Here is a 17225-nt window from a genome sequence, read left to right on the forward strand (position 1 = left end):
CTCTGCTTTGGAAGGTGTTAGGATGTATTTTCCTTGGATTTAACCTTAATGAACACAGCTTTCAGAGGAGTATCTGGGCTATGTATCAAAATGTAACTGTCTCATTCTGGTCTATAGTGAAGTTAGGAGACTGTTTAGACTGTCATCATCTAAGGCTATAGTTCTGAGGCCCTTCAGTTTCTAGCTGAGAGGCGTGCCTCACCCCTGCCTCCAAAGAAGCATGCTCATAGTTTCTCATTTGAATTGGAACCTGCTTGAGTCAAGTCACCAGATGATTCAGTTCCAACTGGAGGGGACCAAAGGTCTTAGATTGTTTTAATGGAATAATTTGGGTGTTAGGGGAAGGCTTACTAGATGCTTGGCCTACAAGAGTCAGCTTTCCTATGTATTAAATCCACATACTATGCAACCATACCACCTCTGCTGTATCACCTAGAAGGACAGATCAAGACCATGTGCCTGGGGTGGATAGTTTGGCAACAGTTTCCCTCTTGCCCTTCCTTTTGGCTAATATTGGTAATGTGGCTTTGCCTCTCCCTTGAGGGCCTTTCATGAACTTGCTTTTCCCTTGATTTCTAGGGCAGCATTGGCCTCAGCCCACCAGTGCCACCCTCTTCCCAGGACACTTAGTGTGCTGAAGAGCACCCCCCAAGTGAGGGGGATGCACACCATCATCAGGTATCTAGAACAGCTGGTATAATTCCTATTTCAGATGGCAGGAGGAAGAGGCCAGTTTTCTTTGATCATGATGGGGTCTTCATTTCTAAGATGCCAGTACAGGGTCTGCAAGCACTGGCCCATGGTGCTTGTTGAATTAGGTGTCACTGCCATTATTCTAGAGCTTTCTCCTTTTCAACCAGTCTAATCCCCTGGCTTGGGTGAATTTATGTCCAATTGTTTGGTTTGTAGGCACAGAGCTTTTTGGTTTGGGGCCTCTCTGCCTCCAGGGTATTTCTTCTAAAATATTCAAAGGCAGGTTTCGATTTGATATGAACAGTTCGAATCTGTCTTGAAGTGGAATCCACTTTTCAGATCTTCAGACAGTGGCCATCTGTCAGAGATTTCCTTCAGTTCAACAAACATATTAATGACTTATGTGCCAAAAGGCCCTGGTTTAAGTGCTGAAATACAAAGACAAAAATGGGAACAGCCCCTGCCCTCAAAGAGCTTACATTCTCCTGGGGACAGGGAGATACAGTATGTATATAAACAAACATGTTCCAAGTAATGCAAAGTTGATTCAGAAGCGAAAGAGTGCTAATGACTGGGAGGATTGAGAAAAGGCCTTGTTGTGGAAGACTTGGCTCTTCAGATACATTTGGAAAGAAACTAGGATTTCTACTAGATGGAGAGGGAGTAAGATTCTTTCTAAACATGGAAGACAAGTCATGCAAAAGCATAGAGGACAGACATGGTTAATTTGGAATGGAGACTGCAGGAGTCAGAGGAGTAATATGAAATGAAATGGGAAATTGTCTCTGGAGAAGCTGGGTTGGATTGGATGGCCTCCCAAGGTTCCTTTATCTCTGAGATTCTTTGATCCTGGTGAGCCTGGGACCACCCAGTAGACAGGTCCTCCAGAGGCCTGCCCTAACTGTACTTGTCTTAAGTCTGAGAAAGATTGCTTCCTTCCTGCCTGCAGAGGAATTCGGCTCTTCCCCCCATCAGCCTCATAACTGGACATTAACCCGATATACTGAAGGGACAACCACCAGGAAATGGTTCTAGAAGAGAGGGCTCTGAAGTGGAAGTGGTCTGGGAACTCAATGATATATTCAATGGCTTTTTTCAATACTCAGTTAGATTCAACACTTACTAACTTCCTACCATGTGATTATCTTGGCATAAAGAGTAGGATCCCCTCTCGTCTGTAGGTGAGAAGTGATGCCACCTGCCCTCTCTTCCCTCCCTCACACTCCTTGCTAAACTTAGCTCATGTCTTCTCCAGGGATAAAGAGACCAGTCGAGATGAGTTCATCTTCTATTCAAAGCGGCTAATGAGACTTCTCATTGAGCATGCTCTCTCCTTCTTGCCCTTCCAAGTGAGTATGCCTCGCTTCCTTTTTGCAAGCCTGTTTACCTGAACTGTCATATTGCCCCTTTATTTAAGAAGTACTGCGTATTAATAGCATCACTATGATCCTCCTTCACGTGAACTTTGCAAAACTATGTATAGAATCGTCATCAGCTTTTCATCTTTTTAATAAAGGAATTGGAAAGTAAACAAACAGACCTGTGCTGTAGGGTTTTGGTTTGATGGGAGAAACCCAGGAGGCTATGACTTGGCAAGTAATGGGGACCCCCTAAGGGCCCCCTTGGGCCGTAGCAGTGATGCAAGAACTCATTTTCCATGGGAAGGAAGTTACATCTCTAGTGCTTTTGAAGGCACCACTACCTCACATGGCTGAGGAGGAGGGATTGAACCTTGTGGGGCAGCCAGATTAGGCTTCCACTAATGCCTTCTCTCTCGTTCTCCTTTTGCCTAGGGCTGCACGGTCCAAACACCTCAGGGGCAGGACTATGAAGGAAAAACATATGCTGGGAAGCAGGTAAGTGATAGGAATGGCCTGACTTCATGTTGGGGGTCAGGGGAGGAATGACCTTAATGATTGCCACCTAGCAAAAGGCATGAAGGAGAATTAAATAGATTACTGGAATATGAGTAGAGCTCTCAGACTGAATAACACATCTAGACTCCCTACTTTCTTCTGCTATGGGGGCAGATCACAGGGGTGTCCATCCTAAGGGCCGGGGAGACCATGGAACCAGCATTGCGGGCCGTGTGCAAGGATGTCCGAATTGGCACCATTCTCATCCAGACCAACCAGCTCACTGGTGAGCCAGAGGTAAGGACACGGGGAGGCCCCACTATTGCTGGGAATGTAGGGATGGAATGAGACTTGGAACTCGGATGTTGTCGAGGAGGGTGGGTCCCTCTGGGCTTTCTGTGGAGGACATAAGAAAGTCCTAGGCCAGTGCCCCAAAGAGAAAGGGAATGGGGATGGATTTTACAGAGGCCAGGGCAGCACCTCCCCTCTCTCACGTGTCCTGACCTGGCCTTCCCTTCTCTCATTGCCCCATAGCTGCACTACCTCCGGCTCCCCAAGGACATCAGCCAGGACCATGTGATCCTGATGGACTGCACGGTGTCCACGGGGGCAGCTGCCATGATGGCCGTGAGAGTATTGTTGGTGAGTAAATAAGGAAGATGCAAGGGCGGCAGTGGGAGGGGAGCATCCCTGCCCCTAGGCGACCTCACTACTGACAAGCCCAGGCAGCCATAGCTAATGGTGTGACACTGAAGTGTAGAGTGGGCCTGGGGGATCCACCATTGGATCAGGGGATTTAGAGTGAAAACCGACCTTAGAAATCACCTGCTTCGTTGAAAAATATTCTAAATTAATTAAATAAAAAAATTTAAGACTAAGGAAAAAATAGAAATCACTTGCTTTGGCTCTTCAGATTTGACCTAGAAGGAGACTGAGGTCAGAGTATGGGACTTGCTTAGGGTCACACAGATGACACACAGCAGCAGTCAGGTGGAGCCACGTCTTCTGGCTCTGGATCACATCTTCTCTTCCCCCCACACCATCTTCTGCCCTCAGGATCACGATGTTCCGGAAGACAAGATCTTCCTGCTCTCACTGCTGATGGCCGAGATGGGTGTCCACTCTGTGGCCTATGCCTTTCCCCGGGTGAAAATCATCACCACAGCTGTGGATAAGAAAGTGAATGACCTTTTCCGCATCATCCCTGGCATTGGTGAGTGCCCTTCCCTCAACAGCCCAAAGTCCCCCATGACCCAAGCCAGCTTTGATCCCCTTAACCCCCCGACACTGCTCCAGGAGGGGAATTGCCCTGATTGAAAGGCTCAGACAGGAAAAGAGACCCAGCTTGCAGTGGTTCCTCCAACGAAGGAAGGCCAAGGGGTCTGTGATCCACAAACTGCTTTTGTGGGGCTGGGAGTGATTTTAAAAATACTCGTGTTGTGAGGGAGCGGCTAGATTTTCTGAACATCCGCTCATCCCACCCCCCATGACCTCATGATGGGAAGAAGAAGGCAACAGCCTGCTGGTCAGACTGGAGGTTTCTGGTGGTCACAGTCATGGACAGCAGAATATAGGGGTGACCAAATGGGCTAGTGGCAAGAACCCCATCTAATGAATGGTAGAAGGCCTGGGTTTTAGTTCCAGTTCTGCTCTAACTTAGGTCAGTCGCTTTTCCCCTCTGGGCCTTATAAGAATCTGTCTACATTAGTATTAGTGGATGATAAACAGAAATCTCAGGGACGCTCCCCGTCCTCTTGACACAGGGTGACCTTGAGAGAAATCCCGGGGCCCGAGAATCCCAGATGGTGGGTCTCTTTTAGCAAGAGGCTCCGTTGTGGGCCCGGTTGTGCCCCCTTGGCATTAGCTCTAGTCCTTCCCCAGCTAACTCTAGCCGGACCCTGCGACCTCTCTCGTTTGTCTCTGAACAAGTCTGGGGGATAGCTGGTCACGGCATTCCTTCCTGACCTCTACAGGGAACTTCGGAGACCGCTACTTTGGGACAGATGCCCCACCTGACTGGAGCGATGAGGAGGAGCTAGCTGCGACTTAGCACACAGCCTTCCGAGGGAATCTTTGCCTTCTCTCATCACACCCCTCCTCTGCCTGGGCAAGTCTTCCAGGGACTCCCAACAGGGCTGTGGAAGAACCTGGACTCACACAGATTCCTGGACTTTCAGCGGAGGGAGAAGAGAGATTAATATATTTTCATTTAACTTTGCCAATATAATTTATTCCAAAAGTTTTATTAAAAAAATGAAATAAAAATGTTAACCAAATTGAAGTTACTGGTAGGATTAGAACAGTGGACTAAGACTTTTCCCGCAGCCAGCTTCCCTTCTGACACCCCAACCCCAATTTCGGTCCTTGAAGCAGAGAAGGGGCCGGGGGCCCTGAATGGACCAAACAGCTCCCCAGCTAGTACCCTAGCTTATCTATGGCATCGATCATGGAAAAGAGAGGGAATAAGGGGCTGTTGGTGCCCTCACACCTGCTGCTTTACAGTGCTTCTGAGGCCTCTGTACGAGGGCCATTATTCTCTCACCTGGCACGAGACCATTGCCCATCCTGCCCAGGCTAGGAGGAGCAAAGCACACACGCCCATCCTGTGCGGAGTTTGGGCCTCAGCAATCCCCCAAGGTCTGATACACCAAAAGCCTCGGTCTTCCTCCTCCCCCAAAATCTCAAATGATGTGGTTGTAGTTCTTTCCTGCCAACAGCCTTGGGTTTGTGTGTGGGTGTGTGGGTGTGTTTGTGGGGAGACAGAGGGGAGTTATACTGGATCTGAAACCGGGAAACAGTGAAGAATGGGGGTGGGGAAGAGGGGCAGGGTAGCCCCTCCGGTCAGTACAGAGGCCTGCCCTACCGTACTCTCTGAGCCGAGCAGCGGCAAAGAGCCCCCAGCCTCCAAGGAGGCTTTTCCATCCCTGTCAATTGAGTCAAGGCCCAGCCTGTTCTCACTGGGTTCCAGTCAGAATCCCCCACTTCTCTCAGACTGTACTGAAGCCTCCTAGATACCTCCGTGGGCCTGAGACAGCCATGGAAAGTGAGGGCCCTCATCCTCACGGTTGTCTCCGTGATACAACCGACACTCGAGGAGACCTACCTTCCCCTGGGCCTCGGCCTCCTCTTTAGGGACTGGGCCAGAGAGACCTCAGGACACTGAAATTTGGTAACTGGTGCTCATGAGGGAACTTGTGAGATGGGGCTATCATCTCGGGCAGCTGATCCAGGCATACAATGGAAGGAAGTTGAGGCAGTTAGGCCAGTAGATCAAGGTAGTGTTCCTGGAACAGCCCTGTGAAATGTGTGCAGTAGTCTTCGGTGATGTGGCCAGGTGAATGGGTACAGGCTGCTTCCTAGAAAGTCTGGCCCATGCCTCAAAGTTGGGGCTCCCTCCCGGCCTGAGGAGCCAAGCTGTCTCCAAAGGCATTTGCCCAATCGGTTCCTATGGGGCCACCCCAAAGAAGGGGGGGGGGGGCCGAGACCCTGTGCTGTTTGTTAGAGCTGGTATCCACCAGTCCTTCCCATCAAGCTTTTTCTACCTCCATGGTCACCATCCCAGTTATATCTTCACTTCTTGCTTGGACTAGTAAGTCCATCTTCCACAGAGCTGCCAAAGTAATTTGCATACCCACGTTCTGCTGGCCCCTTCTCGAAAGCATCCATTCATTCGCTGGAACAGAAGCATTTCATGAAGGACGTGCTCTCTGCTAGTCACTGGGGCTTCACTGCAAAAAACAAGCGGGCTCTGCCCTCAAGCTCACATTCTGTTGGGGAAGCAACAGATATGCTGATGACAACTTTGTGTTATAGAAATTACACATTTATGCAGAATATACAAACATTTGCAGACACATTCTGCACTTACAAAATACAAATTATATGTCCTGTACAAACGTAATTCTACGTATTACACATGTAGGCTATAAAGGTAATTTGTGTTATACAAATACAAAATGATTTAAAGCAATTTGGAAGGGGAACTGGCAACAACAGGCATTAAAGAAAGCCCTTTTGCTTTAGAAAAAATACAAGCTCTTTAGTTAAGTTCCTTGAAGTTGGAGAATCTGTTTTGGTCTTTGTATCCCCACTGTCTACATGGTACCTTGATGAGAATACTTCATAAATATCTGTTGCATTAAATATCTGGCACTTAATGCCCCTCACAACTTGATTCCAACCTAACTTGACAACTTTTCTTTGTAGTCCTCTTTAGATAGTTATTGTCATTTCTGTCGTGTTCATTCTTTGTGACACCATTTAGGGGTTTCTCTGGCTCATTTTACAGATGAGAAAATTGAGGTAAACAAGGTTAAGTAACTTTACCAAAATCACACTGCTAGAGAAGTATCTGAAGTCAAATTTGAACTCATCTCCCTAAGTTGACTTGGCACTCTCCATTGTGCCACCTAGCTGGCCCTTTGGGCAGTCAACCTTCTAACTGAAATGCACAACTAGCCATTATTATATTTCATCCTGCCATCTCCCACCTCCTTGTCCAGAAAAGCATGTATCGTGCCTAGAATGCACTTGCTCCTTATCTCTGAATGCTAAACTCCCTTTCCTCCAAGGCCTGGCTCAGAGGCCAGATTAAAAGTTCTTTTGTCAAATTTTCCCTTGAAAAGCATTTTACATCATACTTATTTGTATGTGCTTAGGATAATAGATTTAGAGTTCAAAGAGTCCTTAGGGCTATCGAGTCCAACTAAATTCATATAGAGAAACTGAGGCTGAGAGAGGCCCTCTTGAATAGTGAGCTCTTTGGAGACAAGGATGGTTGTTTTGTCTTTGCATCCCCAGTACCTAGCATAGTGTCCTTTTGTTATTGTTGTAACAAATGTACAATATCTGTTGGATTTCACTGTGTAGGTGGGTATGGGGAGGAACAATGATCAGCTCAGTGTGACCTAAACAGGGTGTATGTTGCTCCTCTCTCCCCACAAAGAAGAGAAAATGGGGGAACCCAGCAGGACTGTGACTAGTCTGATGCCCAGTTAGTTCTAGCTTGTAAGAGCCTGGAACTGACTTCCCTCAGCCTTCAGTGTTCTAATTTGTTTACAGCAACTTCAGGCAACCACAGCGGAAAATGGTGTGGGTGGGAGGGTAGTTGGGGGATGAGACCTGCACCCTTCTCTCCTGACCATCCCCCTTTCATTTGGCAATGACCAGAGCATCAGGGGAAAACAGCCCTGTTGAGAGAGGAGATAGAGATCTTGTGCAGAGGGAGGTGGAATCCAGCCCTGGGAGCTGCACTGGTGAAACCTTGACCTCCCACCCAGGGCCATCTGCTCATTTCTCACTTTGTGACCACATGGCCAGCTTCCTCCCCCCAGCAGCCAGCTCTGCCACAAGGGAGCTTCTTACTCGAATGAGTCACTTGGGCCACTCTAGGTCTTAGAGCATCTCTTCCCCTGCCCCCTCCACTGTCTCAGGAAGGACATAATGAGACCAGGTAGGGTTGATTGAGTGTGTGCTTTGACCAGAAACTCTGGGTTGAATTCGACACTTGCAGTCTTTTCAATTTCATATCTATGACTGGCCTCTTTGGTTTTTCCAAAGCTAAGGCTAGTCAAAGGCTATGGGGTGATATGAATGGATAAATTATGAAATAGGGGCAAGCACTCCGGGGTCTTTGGGTTCTTTCCAGGAAAAACTATGATTGGTGGTGGGAAATGAAATAGCAATCACACTTTAATAAGGCACAACGACGACATGTGTCGAAAAGTGGTAGAGGCAGATGGTGTTGTGGAGACCAGGAATGGAATGGTGAGGAAAGCCAGCAGGGGAAAAGGATGGAGAGAGGGAGAAGCAGAGGCACAGAATATCACTTGTAACCATGGATTGGAGTTGGGAGTTCTAGGCAGCACGGACCCTAGGGAGAGGGGAGAGGGCTGTGCAGAGGGGGCAAACAGGAGTTTGAGGTCTCATAGGGTTTGGTGGGGAAATAGCAACTCCTATCTTTGCCACGTTGGGATTGGTTCAGTAACATATCTAAATCATCTCAAAGTTATCGGTAAAACACCAAAGTCATCATCCCAAAGTCATTATCAACTTAAAAATTTTTTTTATTTAATTAAGAAAAATTTTCCATGGTTATATGATTCATGCTCTTTCCATCCCCTCCTCCCACCACCCCCTTCTGAGAGCCAGTGAGCAATTCTACTGGGTTTTATATGTGTCATTGATCAAGACCTATTTCCATTTTATTGATATTTGCACTCGGGTGATCATTTAGAGTTTATATCCCGAATCATATCCCCATCAAACCATGTGATTAAGCAGTTATTTTTCTTCTGTGTTTCTACTCCCACAGTTCTTCCTCTGGATCTTTATCAACTTTTTGATATTCTCTTAGTCTAGAACTGTGAAGATTTGGATTTTTGTCTGGAATTCAGGTCCTAGGCCAGAAATTTTAACAAGATGATTTCTTCTAGTGAGATACATATTACTAGGGTGGGAATTTTAGTTAAATTATGTAATTTGTGTCATATAGTATTAGCTGGATGGTGCCAGGCCTGAAGTCAGGAAGATTCATCTTCCTGAGTTCAAAACTGATTTCACATAATGACTAATTGCGTGACCCTGGACAAGTCACTTAACCTTGTTTGCCTCAGTTCTTTATGTGTAAAATGAGCTGGAGAAGGAAATGGCAAACCACTCTAATATCTTTGGCAAGAAAACCCCAAATAGAGCTATGAAGAGTCAGACATGATTAAAATGACTCAAAAAAAATAACAATTTGTAAATTATGTTCCTTTGGTCATTCAGTTTGTACATGACTTCCAGGTTCCCTTTTGCAATCTTATTTCCTGATAAGACTAACTATAGTGGCTAGAAGTGGGGGAAGGTGGAGAGAGGGGCCAGAACAAGATCCAATTTTCACACTCCCTGGGATGAGCCTCTGCTGGTTTCCTGCCCTGTCTTGTCCTAGAGATCCAGGTGCTTTATTTCTCTTTTCCAGAGACCACAAGCAGCTTGCTTCAAGTTTCTGTTGATCCCTTCTATTCCCTTCCCTACTTGACCCTACTCCTGGAGATGAAAGGGCTGGTGGAATAATTTTTGGATTCACTCATTGCTGTATGACTCCAGTTAAGGGGTTCACCCTCTCTGGGCCAAATTCTACAGTCAATTAGAAGATAATAGAATATGTATCATTGTTCAAAACCTATTTCCATGTTATTCACATTTACAGTAGAGAGATCTTTTAATATCAAAACCCCAACCATATCTCCATCGACCCATGTGATCAAGCAGTTATTTTTCTTCTGTGTTTCTGCTCCCACAGTTCTTCCTCTGGATGTGGATAGTGTTCTTTCTCCTAAGCCCCTCAGAATTGTCCTGGATCATTACATTGCTGCTAGTAGTGAAGTCCATTACATTCGATTGTACCACAGTGTATCAGTCTCTGTGTACAATGTTCTCCTGGTTCTGCTCCTCTCACTCTGCATCACTTCCTGGAGGTTGTTCCAGTCCCCATGGAATTCCTCCACTTTATTATTCCTTTGAGCACAATAGTATTCCATCACCAACATATACCACAGTTTGTTCAGTCATTCCCCAATCAATGGACATCCCTTCGTTTTCCAGTTTTTTTGCCACAAAGCACATCCAGCCCCTATTCTAAATAAAGTTAATACAAAACAAAATAAAAAGAGAAAGTTAACATGAAAGGGGCAGGTTGGTAGCATAGTAGATAGAATACCAGGTCCAGAGTCAGGAGGATCTGGGTTTAAATCTAGCCTCAGATACTTCCTAGCTACGTAACTTTGGGCAAGTCACTTAAATCCAGTTGCCTAGCTCTTGCCACTCTTCTGTCTAAGAATTAATACTAAGGCAGAAGGTAAGGGTTGAAAAAGATAGAAAGTAAATACAAAGTAATTTCTGCTAAAAACAGGGAAATCAGGAAAGGCTTGCCTAGGAAATATCATTTGAGTTGAACTTTAAAGAGGAATGCATTATGGAATGATTGAATATGATAGACTTTGCTACAAACAGCAATATAATGATCCAGGACAATTCTGAGGGACTTAAAAAAATTAATTTATTTATTTTAAAAGTGTTTTTCCATGACTACATGATTCAGGTTCTCTCTCTCCCCTCTTCCCTCCCCCAATTCTGAGGGATTTGTGACAAAACGCTATCCACTTCCAGAGAAAGAACTGCTGGAGTCAGAAATGCAGATGAAAGCCTACAATTTTTCAATCGTATATTTGGGTTTATGATTTGGGGTTTTGTTTTTTATAAGATTATTCACCTACAACAATGAATGATATAAACAAAATAAAATTAATGAAATAAAATAAAAAGGACTTCAAGAGTGCAGGAAGATGAAAGGATGGGGTACAGGAGAGTTTGTCCAATCCATACCCAAAAGGAAATCAATCTGTCTCCCATAACCCAGACAAGAAATCACCTAGGCCTCTGCCCAAAGGGCTTGATAAACTTTTCCAGTCCTGAGTGTATTAGCACAGAAAAGGTCTTAGAACAGCATTTTTAAGAATTGGGAGTTTTTTTCATTTTCTCACCCCCTGGTGTTCTCATAAAGGCCTCCTCCAAAGCTTGCAGGGACGAAATGCTTGCCAGGGCCCTCTCTCCTCTTTGGCCCAAGAACACAGCAGCTAACACTGACCCAGTCTCTCTCTGGCGTGACTATGGGAATTCAGAGGGGTGGCAAAGGAGGAGTCTCAGAAATAACAGCTTTTCCTCCCCAAATACTAGGGCTCTGCTGAGCTGCTTCCTCCAGCTGCCGGCCCTCTGATTTCCCAGTGGTCAGGCCTTTTCACCGGAGCCCCCTTCTGCCCTCAGCGGGGCCTCTGCCACATAAGGCCCGGGGCCATGTCATGGAAACTGCCCAGGGTGGGGTGGGGGGCGGGGCTGGGACAGGAAGCCTGCAGCTCGCTTTGGGCGGCATCTTGCTGCTAGGTGCAGGGGGGGGGGGGGCTGTCATAAAAGAGGGGGAGAAGCAGAAGGGCAGGACCCGAGCCCCAAAGAGCCACACAGAGACCAGAGACAGGCAGTCAGATTCAGCAGGACGCGGTGAGTCCCCCTTCTCTGGCTCCTTTCTTCTGGGAGGGAGGTCAGGGTTCTTTTCAGATTTGGGGTAGAAGTGAAGGAATTCTGGGTCAAATTTTTCCCCAGCCTGAGAGGAGGGCATGGGGCAGGGACAGTCTCGGAAGGAGGGAAAGGCTCTGATTTAGTCTAGGGAAAGATTTGTATGTTTTATCTTTATTTTATTTTAATAACAAATTTCCTTATATGTTTCCCAAAGTTAGAGGATTCATATTGTCTGTCTCCTTCCCCTCTCCCAGACTTGCCCAGCAATTCAATCTGGGTTTTACAGGTATTATCACTCAAAACATATTTCTGGGGAAAGATTTGTGCCATTGATCTGACCCTGAGTTCTTCAGAAGACCTTTCTCCTCTATATTTATGCAAAATGGCCCTCCACACCATCCCCTTGACGTGGAGAAACCTTTCTATGGGTCCAGTGAGGTCAGAGCTGAGGGAACGTGAGTATCTATTGAGCACAGCCCCCATATATTTCCATCTGCAATTGCCCTTTATCTTTGGGTCTTCAGGGGCCCCGGTGAAGATGGTGAGGACAGAAACGCTAGGAAGGTAAATTCTGTAGGCTTGTGAGCTCAGGGCTTGAGCCTGGTATTTTAGAGACCCCCCAAAAAATCATCCCCAAAGTGAAGGTCCCCATTTTGCCATGAGAATTTGAAACTGGATTCTGTTTGGGAGCCAAACTTCCAATCCTCATCTCTGTGTGCATCTTTTAAGAAAGTCTTAATATTTCCCGCCCTTTCCCTTCTTCCATTCTACCTCCTTCCGCCATCACCTTCCAGTACCACATGGGACGGTAGAAGCCCTCCTGGCCTAGCCAGAACTGCTCTAAATACTTATATTCCTGGCCTAGGGATTTAAACTATTTTTATATATAGGGGAGCCCAACTCCAGAGGCCAAACTCAGGAGAGTGAGACAGTCAGATTGTCTTTACTGGGGGTTAGCAGATAACCCAGCCTATGGAAATTGCATTTATCTTCTCTGCTTCCTAAACAAAAAGTCTGAAAGAGTCCACTCTCTGGAAGACTCAAAGAGAAAAACAAAGAGAAAAAATTCTGACTTCTGTGCTGTTATACTCAAATGATGCCCCAGAAATCTGAAATGATAGCCTGGCTTTGGCAACTCTGAGCTGGCCAGACCTATCTTGAGCTAAAATCTAAGGGCTCTGGCCACAGTTTCAGTGCCATTTATTGGCAGAGGCCCTCTCCAATGGGCAACTCTCTTTCTCCAGTTAACTGAATTAGTCTCAGAAACATCCAGTCTAGCCCAGGGAGGTTTAAGAGAGGAAGGGTGGCACAGTAATATGAGAAAACAGAAAAGACCTGTGATTTCCCATAATGAGAACTCCCCTCCACCAATGCAGATCTGGGACTTCATATTTACAGGCTGGGGATTTGCCTGAAACATCTACATAATGCTAATTGATTTGCCCAGGATCATACAACTGTTATCAGAAGTAAGATTTGAACTTGGGTCTTCTCAACTAAATGCCCAGCACACTATCCACTGAGATACCTGTTGGTACTATAAATGACAACAGCAGCAACAACAAAATCAACAAAAGCCACTTAAAAACAACAACAACTTTACCTTCTGTTTTAGTATCAGTTCTAAGAAAAAAGAGTGCCAAGGGCTAGGCAATCAAGGTTAAGTGATTTGCCCTGGATAGGAAGTATTTGAAGGCAGATTTGAACTCAGGTCCTCTGGACCCCGAACCTGGAGCTCTAACCACTTTGCTATGTAACTGCCCCTCAACAAAAGCCATTTTAAAAATCAGTATATGAAATGGTATATAAATCATTGAATTTAAACAGTAAAAGGATATAATCTTGTTCTTGGGTCATTTCTACCTGAATTCCATGGAAAAATAAGAAATGGGATGATGATGATAATAATAATAACAATAATAATAAGCACAGACATTTAGACAGTACTTTAATGTTTTCAAAGTGCTTTAGATGTTATATCACTTAATAATGAAGTAGCAGGGGAAGCCACTGATTTTAAAGAAAACAGGAATTCACATCTTAATCTCACCTCATGCTAGTTGTGTGGCTATAAGCATCCATTTCCTCAGCCATAAAACAGGGATAACACTTGCACTATTAATATTCACCCAGGGTTGTAGTGAATCAAATGAGATGATATATTTAAAGTGTCTAGTGAATCCAAAAGTAGCCTGCAAATCTAAGCTCTAGAATGCCCATTTACCATGTCAAGAAACTCAAGCAAAACGTGGGGTAGTCATTCATTCCAAGTCTCTACTAGGACCCAAATGCCCTACTCCTATCCCAAAGCCACTTCTTTCCCTCATCCTCTACCCTTAATTTAATTTCTTGCCATGGTTTCTGATTGGACACTTTCAATCTCCCCTCCCCAACAACAAATTGTCTCTATCAATAATCTGATACACTGGGGTAGGTAAGTAGTACAGTGGATAAAACACCAGACCCAAAGAAGTCCTGGGTTCAAAAGGACACATGTTCTAGCTGTGTGACCTTGGGCAAGTCACTTAACCTCCATTGCCTCGATCTTGCCATTCCGTCCTAGACTTGTTACTAGGACAGAAAGTAAGGGTTTTGTTTTAATCTGATACATACACACTACAATGCAGCCATGCCTTTCCCAGGGCCAGTTTGATAAAGGTGGTATAGTCCTCTGGGTTCTCCATGGGGTCAGAAATATAATCTGTGATTAAGTCCCATCCTTATTTCTCCACAATATAGATATGCTTCTGTTTCCCCCCAGAGATTGAATCTGTAGTGCAAGGAAGAGAGGTGCCTGTGCTTCTGGAAGAGAAGGGATGTTGACAAGCCACAGTGCATTCCCATTTGGGGTAGGGGAAAAATTGAAGAGTGCAGTTTGGGATACTTTGAGTCAGAGATGTGGAAGGAATTTAGATGAACATATCTTGTGGGTGGGTGGTTGAGAGGGGAAAATAAACTTGAAAGACTTGGTGGGGGAGGAAGGGACAGAGAGAGTAGGGAAGAGAGGTGGTTGCCCTTATGTTAAAGAAAAAAAGGCACACACTGTATCCACCATGGGAATAGGAGCCTGGGAATCTCTGACTTTCTGCAGTTTCCTCTGGATAAATAATGGTGGTTCCCAGAGCAGTAGGGTCAAATTTAGATAGCATGGGTTCGTTAAACTAACATAAGGATCACTGTGGACTACATATCTATCTAGTTTTAAAATACAATATTTTATTGAATTTTTACTTATTTTGTTAAATATTTCCCAATTATATTTTAGTGTGATTCAGCTCCACTCTTGAGTGCTATAGACCACAGTCAGCCCTCAGGCCTGTGTTTGACACCTCTGGCCTTAAACAACATCATCTCCCTTAAAACAACTCAAACTGGGTGCTATGTGTCAGTGGGATTCTTGATTACTCAGATGATGGGGAAGGGGGAGATTGAAAAGTGGGTAGGTAGGTCAAGAGTGAAGCAGAAGGAGAAAAGGAAAGGAATAAATATCTATATAGCCCCTACAATGTGCCAGTGTTCTATTTACTTCATCATTAGTTGCCTCTAAAGCAAAGGAATAAAGGTGGTAGTAACAAAGAGGGGGACATGGAAAGGTGGAAAGGACAGTGAAGGGCAGAGAAGCCCTAGGAATTCATATTCCATAACACTTTCTCCCTTAGTTCTGTGACTTTTTAAAAAACCAAATTTTTTAAATAAAAAAAAAAGCACACAACCAATCCTTAATTTGATGATGAGAATTATCCAATTACAGATGATTTATTTCCCACTTTCCAGTGGACGTGAAATTCAGTTCAATTCAATTAAGCAAAGCAAGGGACTGTGTTAATTTCTGGAATACAAAAACTTTTAAAAATCACCCAGACCCTTCCGTCAAGGATTGTATGTACTATTGGAATAATCCCTGGTCAGGCTAAGATCTTATCATCCTTTCCTGGAACTGGAAAAGGTTTATGCTTCAGATGCTGCACTTCATTGGATTCATTCTCAGGGACATTTATGGGATACTCACCCAACCTGGATTCCACAGTGGAGGTAAGGATGAGATTTGCAACTGAAGTCGACTCATTTGTCTGTCTCTCTTACCAGAAAGTGGTTTGGAAGCAATGGAAGGTGCATCTAGGACTGTCTAACCTGAGAATGGTGAATCTCAGGGTCAATCTCAGGTTTGTCAGCCCATGAGGTGCCTTCCCCAGACCTCCAATCCCAGACTCCACACTTGAAGCTGCTGGTAACCAGGATGGAGTGGGGGGAGACCTGGAGGGTGTTTGTATTTCCAAAGATTAGGGGATCAGTACAATGACTTGATTATCAGAAAAGGCTGAGATTTTTTGGCTACTATGACCCTGAGTGAAAAATAAGTCCCAGGGAATCTCTACTACACTCTCCAAAAGCTGATCCTCACTTTACTTTTCCCCCCCATCAAGGACTTGAACCACATGCCATCCCACAGATATTTGGAGGTACCAAGATGGTGGCTTAGTAGCACTGAAAGCCTGAACTGCTCCCAGAATCCTACCAAAACAACCTTAAAATAGTGCTTCTAAAAGACATATCATAGAACTAAAGATATGCTTTGGGGCCCTCTTTTCACAATGTCCTTCTGAGTCCTAGTGGGGGAATTGGGGAGGAAGGGAAATCCAAAGCTTGAGTTCAGAGGTGGAATTTCTGAGGTGCAGCTCTAGCCTTTGCCAAGGGACACCTTTCTGACTGATGTCTCCATTTCCTTGGTCTTTAGTCCTTTCTGAGACAGAAAGGGCCAGCCATGGGAACAGTTTTGGTCAAATGTATGTACTTTGTATTTCCTTGTGTTTATCTGATGAAGAGGGAGATAAAACAGTGAGAGGGTGTAGTTTGGGGAACAAATTCATCCAATTCACATCCTGGTTGATGCACATGCTGCTCTATAAAAGCAAAAGTGAGAAATCCAGTTGGCTGAGGGGATAGAAGTTTAGAAGAAAGTAAATGGTCTTCTTCGTGCATATATATATATATATATATATATATATATTTAAGCCCTTACCTTCTGTCTTTGAATCAATACTGTGAAATGGTTCCAAGGCAGGAGAGGGGTTAGGCAATGAAAATTAAGTGACTTGCAAGTATTTGAGTTCATATTTGAACCCAGGGCCTCCCATCTCTAGGCCTGACTCAATCCACTGAGCTACCCCCTTATATATTTTTACAAAACATGTGAAGAGAGCCTATGGAGACATATAGAGGCATTATTATGCATAATATATGTGCAAATGGTACATGTTTAACATACAGGCACTTGAAGGTGTATGGGATATTTATAGAGAGAAGCTCGAAATACAAACACGGTCATCCTTAGGAACAAAAGACCAGATTCACAGCACAGGGATAGGCTGTATCCAGACTAAACATCGAGACAGATACTAAATGAGAATACAAATTTCCGGTATAAGTCCCAGGCTGTTGCAACCCCCGCCCCAGACCTCCTCCTTCGCCAGCACCAAGGACAGCTCCCGCTACTTCTCCGGCTTCCCCGGCTTCTCTGGCTCCTCCCAGCCCCGCCTCCATACCCTGTCACGAGGTACAGTTGTCCGCGGGGAATATAAATAAATGTTCCCGGCCCTTCTGGATCCGAGCAGCTACCGCCAG

The 17225-nt window shown here is 45.1% G+C and overlaps 1 protein-coding gene and 2 non-coding genes across 11 annotated transcripts in view; 2 read left to right on the forward strand and 1 right to left on the reverse strand.

Annotated features, from left to right (window-relative positions):
- UCKL1 (uridine-cytidine kinase 1 like 1) overlaps positions 1–4830 on the forward strand; it is a 35452-nt gene extending 30622 nt beyond the window's left edge. For all 9 annotated transcript variants that reach the window (XM_007475500.3, XM_007475498.3, XM_007475501.3 and 6 more), the window contains exons 9-15: positions 580–678; positions 1949–2042; positions 2487–2549; positions 2724–2846; positions 3084–3191; positions 3606–3762; positions 4523–4830. In XM_007475500.3, the coding sequence (XP_007475562.1) occupies positions 580–678; positions 1949–2042; positions 2487–2549; positions 2724–2846; positions 3084–3191; positions 3606–3762; positions 4523–4599 (721 nt within the window). In that variant the 3' untranslated portion in view covers positions 4600–4830. The remainder of the gene's footprint in view (positions 1–579; positions 679–1948; positions 2043–2486; positions 2550–2723; positions 2847–3083; positions 3192–3605; positions 3763–4522) is intronic.
- Positions 4831–15719: 10889 nt separating this feature from the next.
- On the reverse strand, positions 15720–15779 carry MIR1388 (microRNA mir-1388). The gene has a single exon (NR_162837.1). It is a non-coding gene; the product is annotated as a microRNA mir-1388 (primary transcript).
- Positions 15721–15782, forward strand: MIR352 (microRNA mir-352). Its single transcript, NR_162838.1, has one exon. It is a non-coding gene; the product is annotated as a microRNA mir-352 (primary transcript).
- The last annotated feature ends 1443 nt before the right edge of the window (positions 15783–17225 follow it).

The sequence above is a fragment of the Monodelphis domestica genome, chromosome 1, assembly GCF_027887165.1.
Source record: "Monodelphis domestica isolate mMonDom1 chromosome 1, mMonDom1.pri, whole genome shotgun sequence".
In the NCBI taxonomy this organism is placed as follows: Eukaryota; Metazoa; Chordata; class Mammalia; order Didelphimorphia; family Didelphidae; genus Monodelphis; species Monodelphis domestica.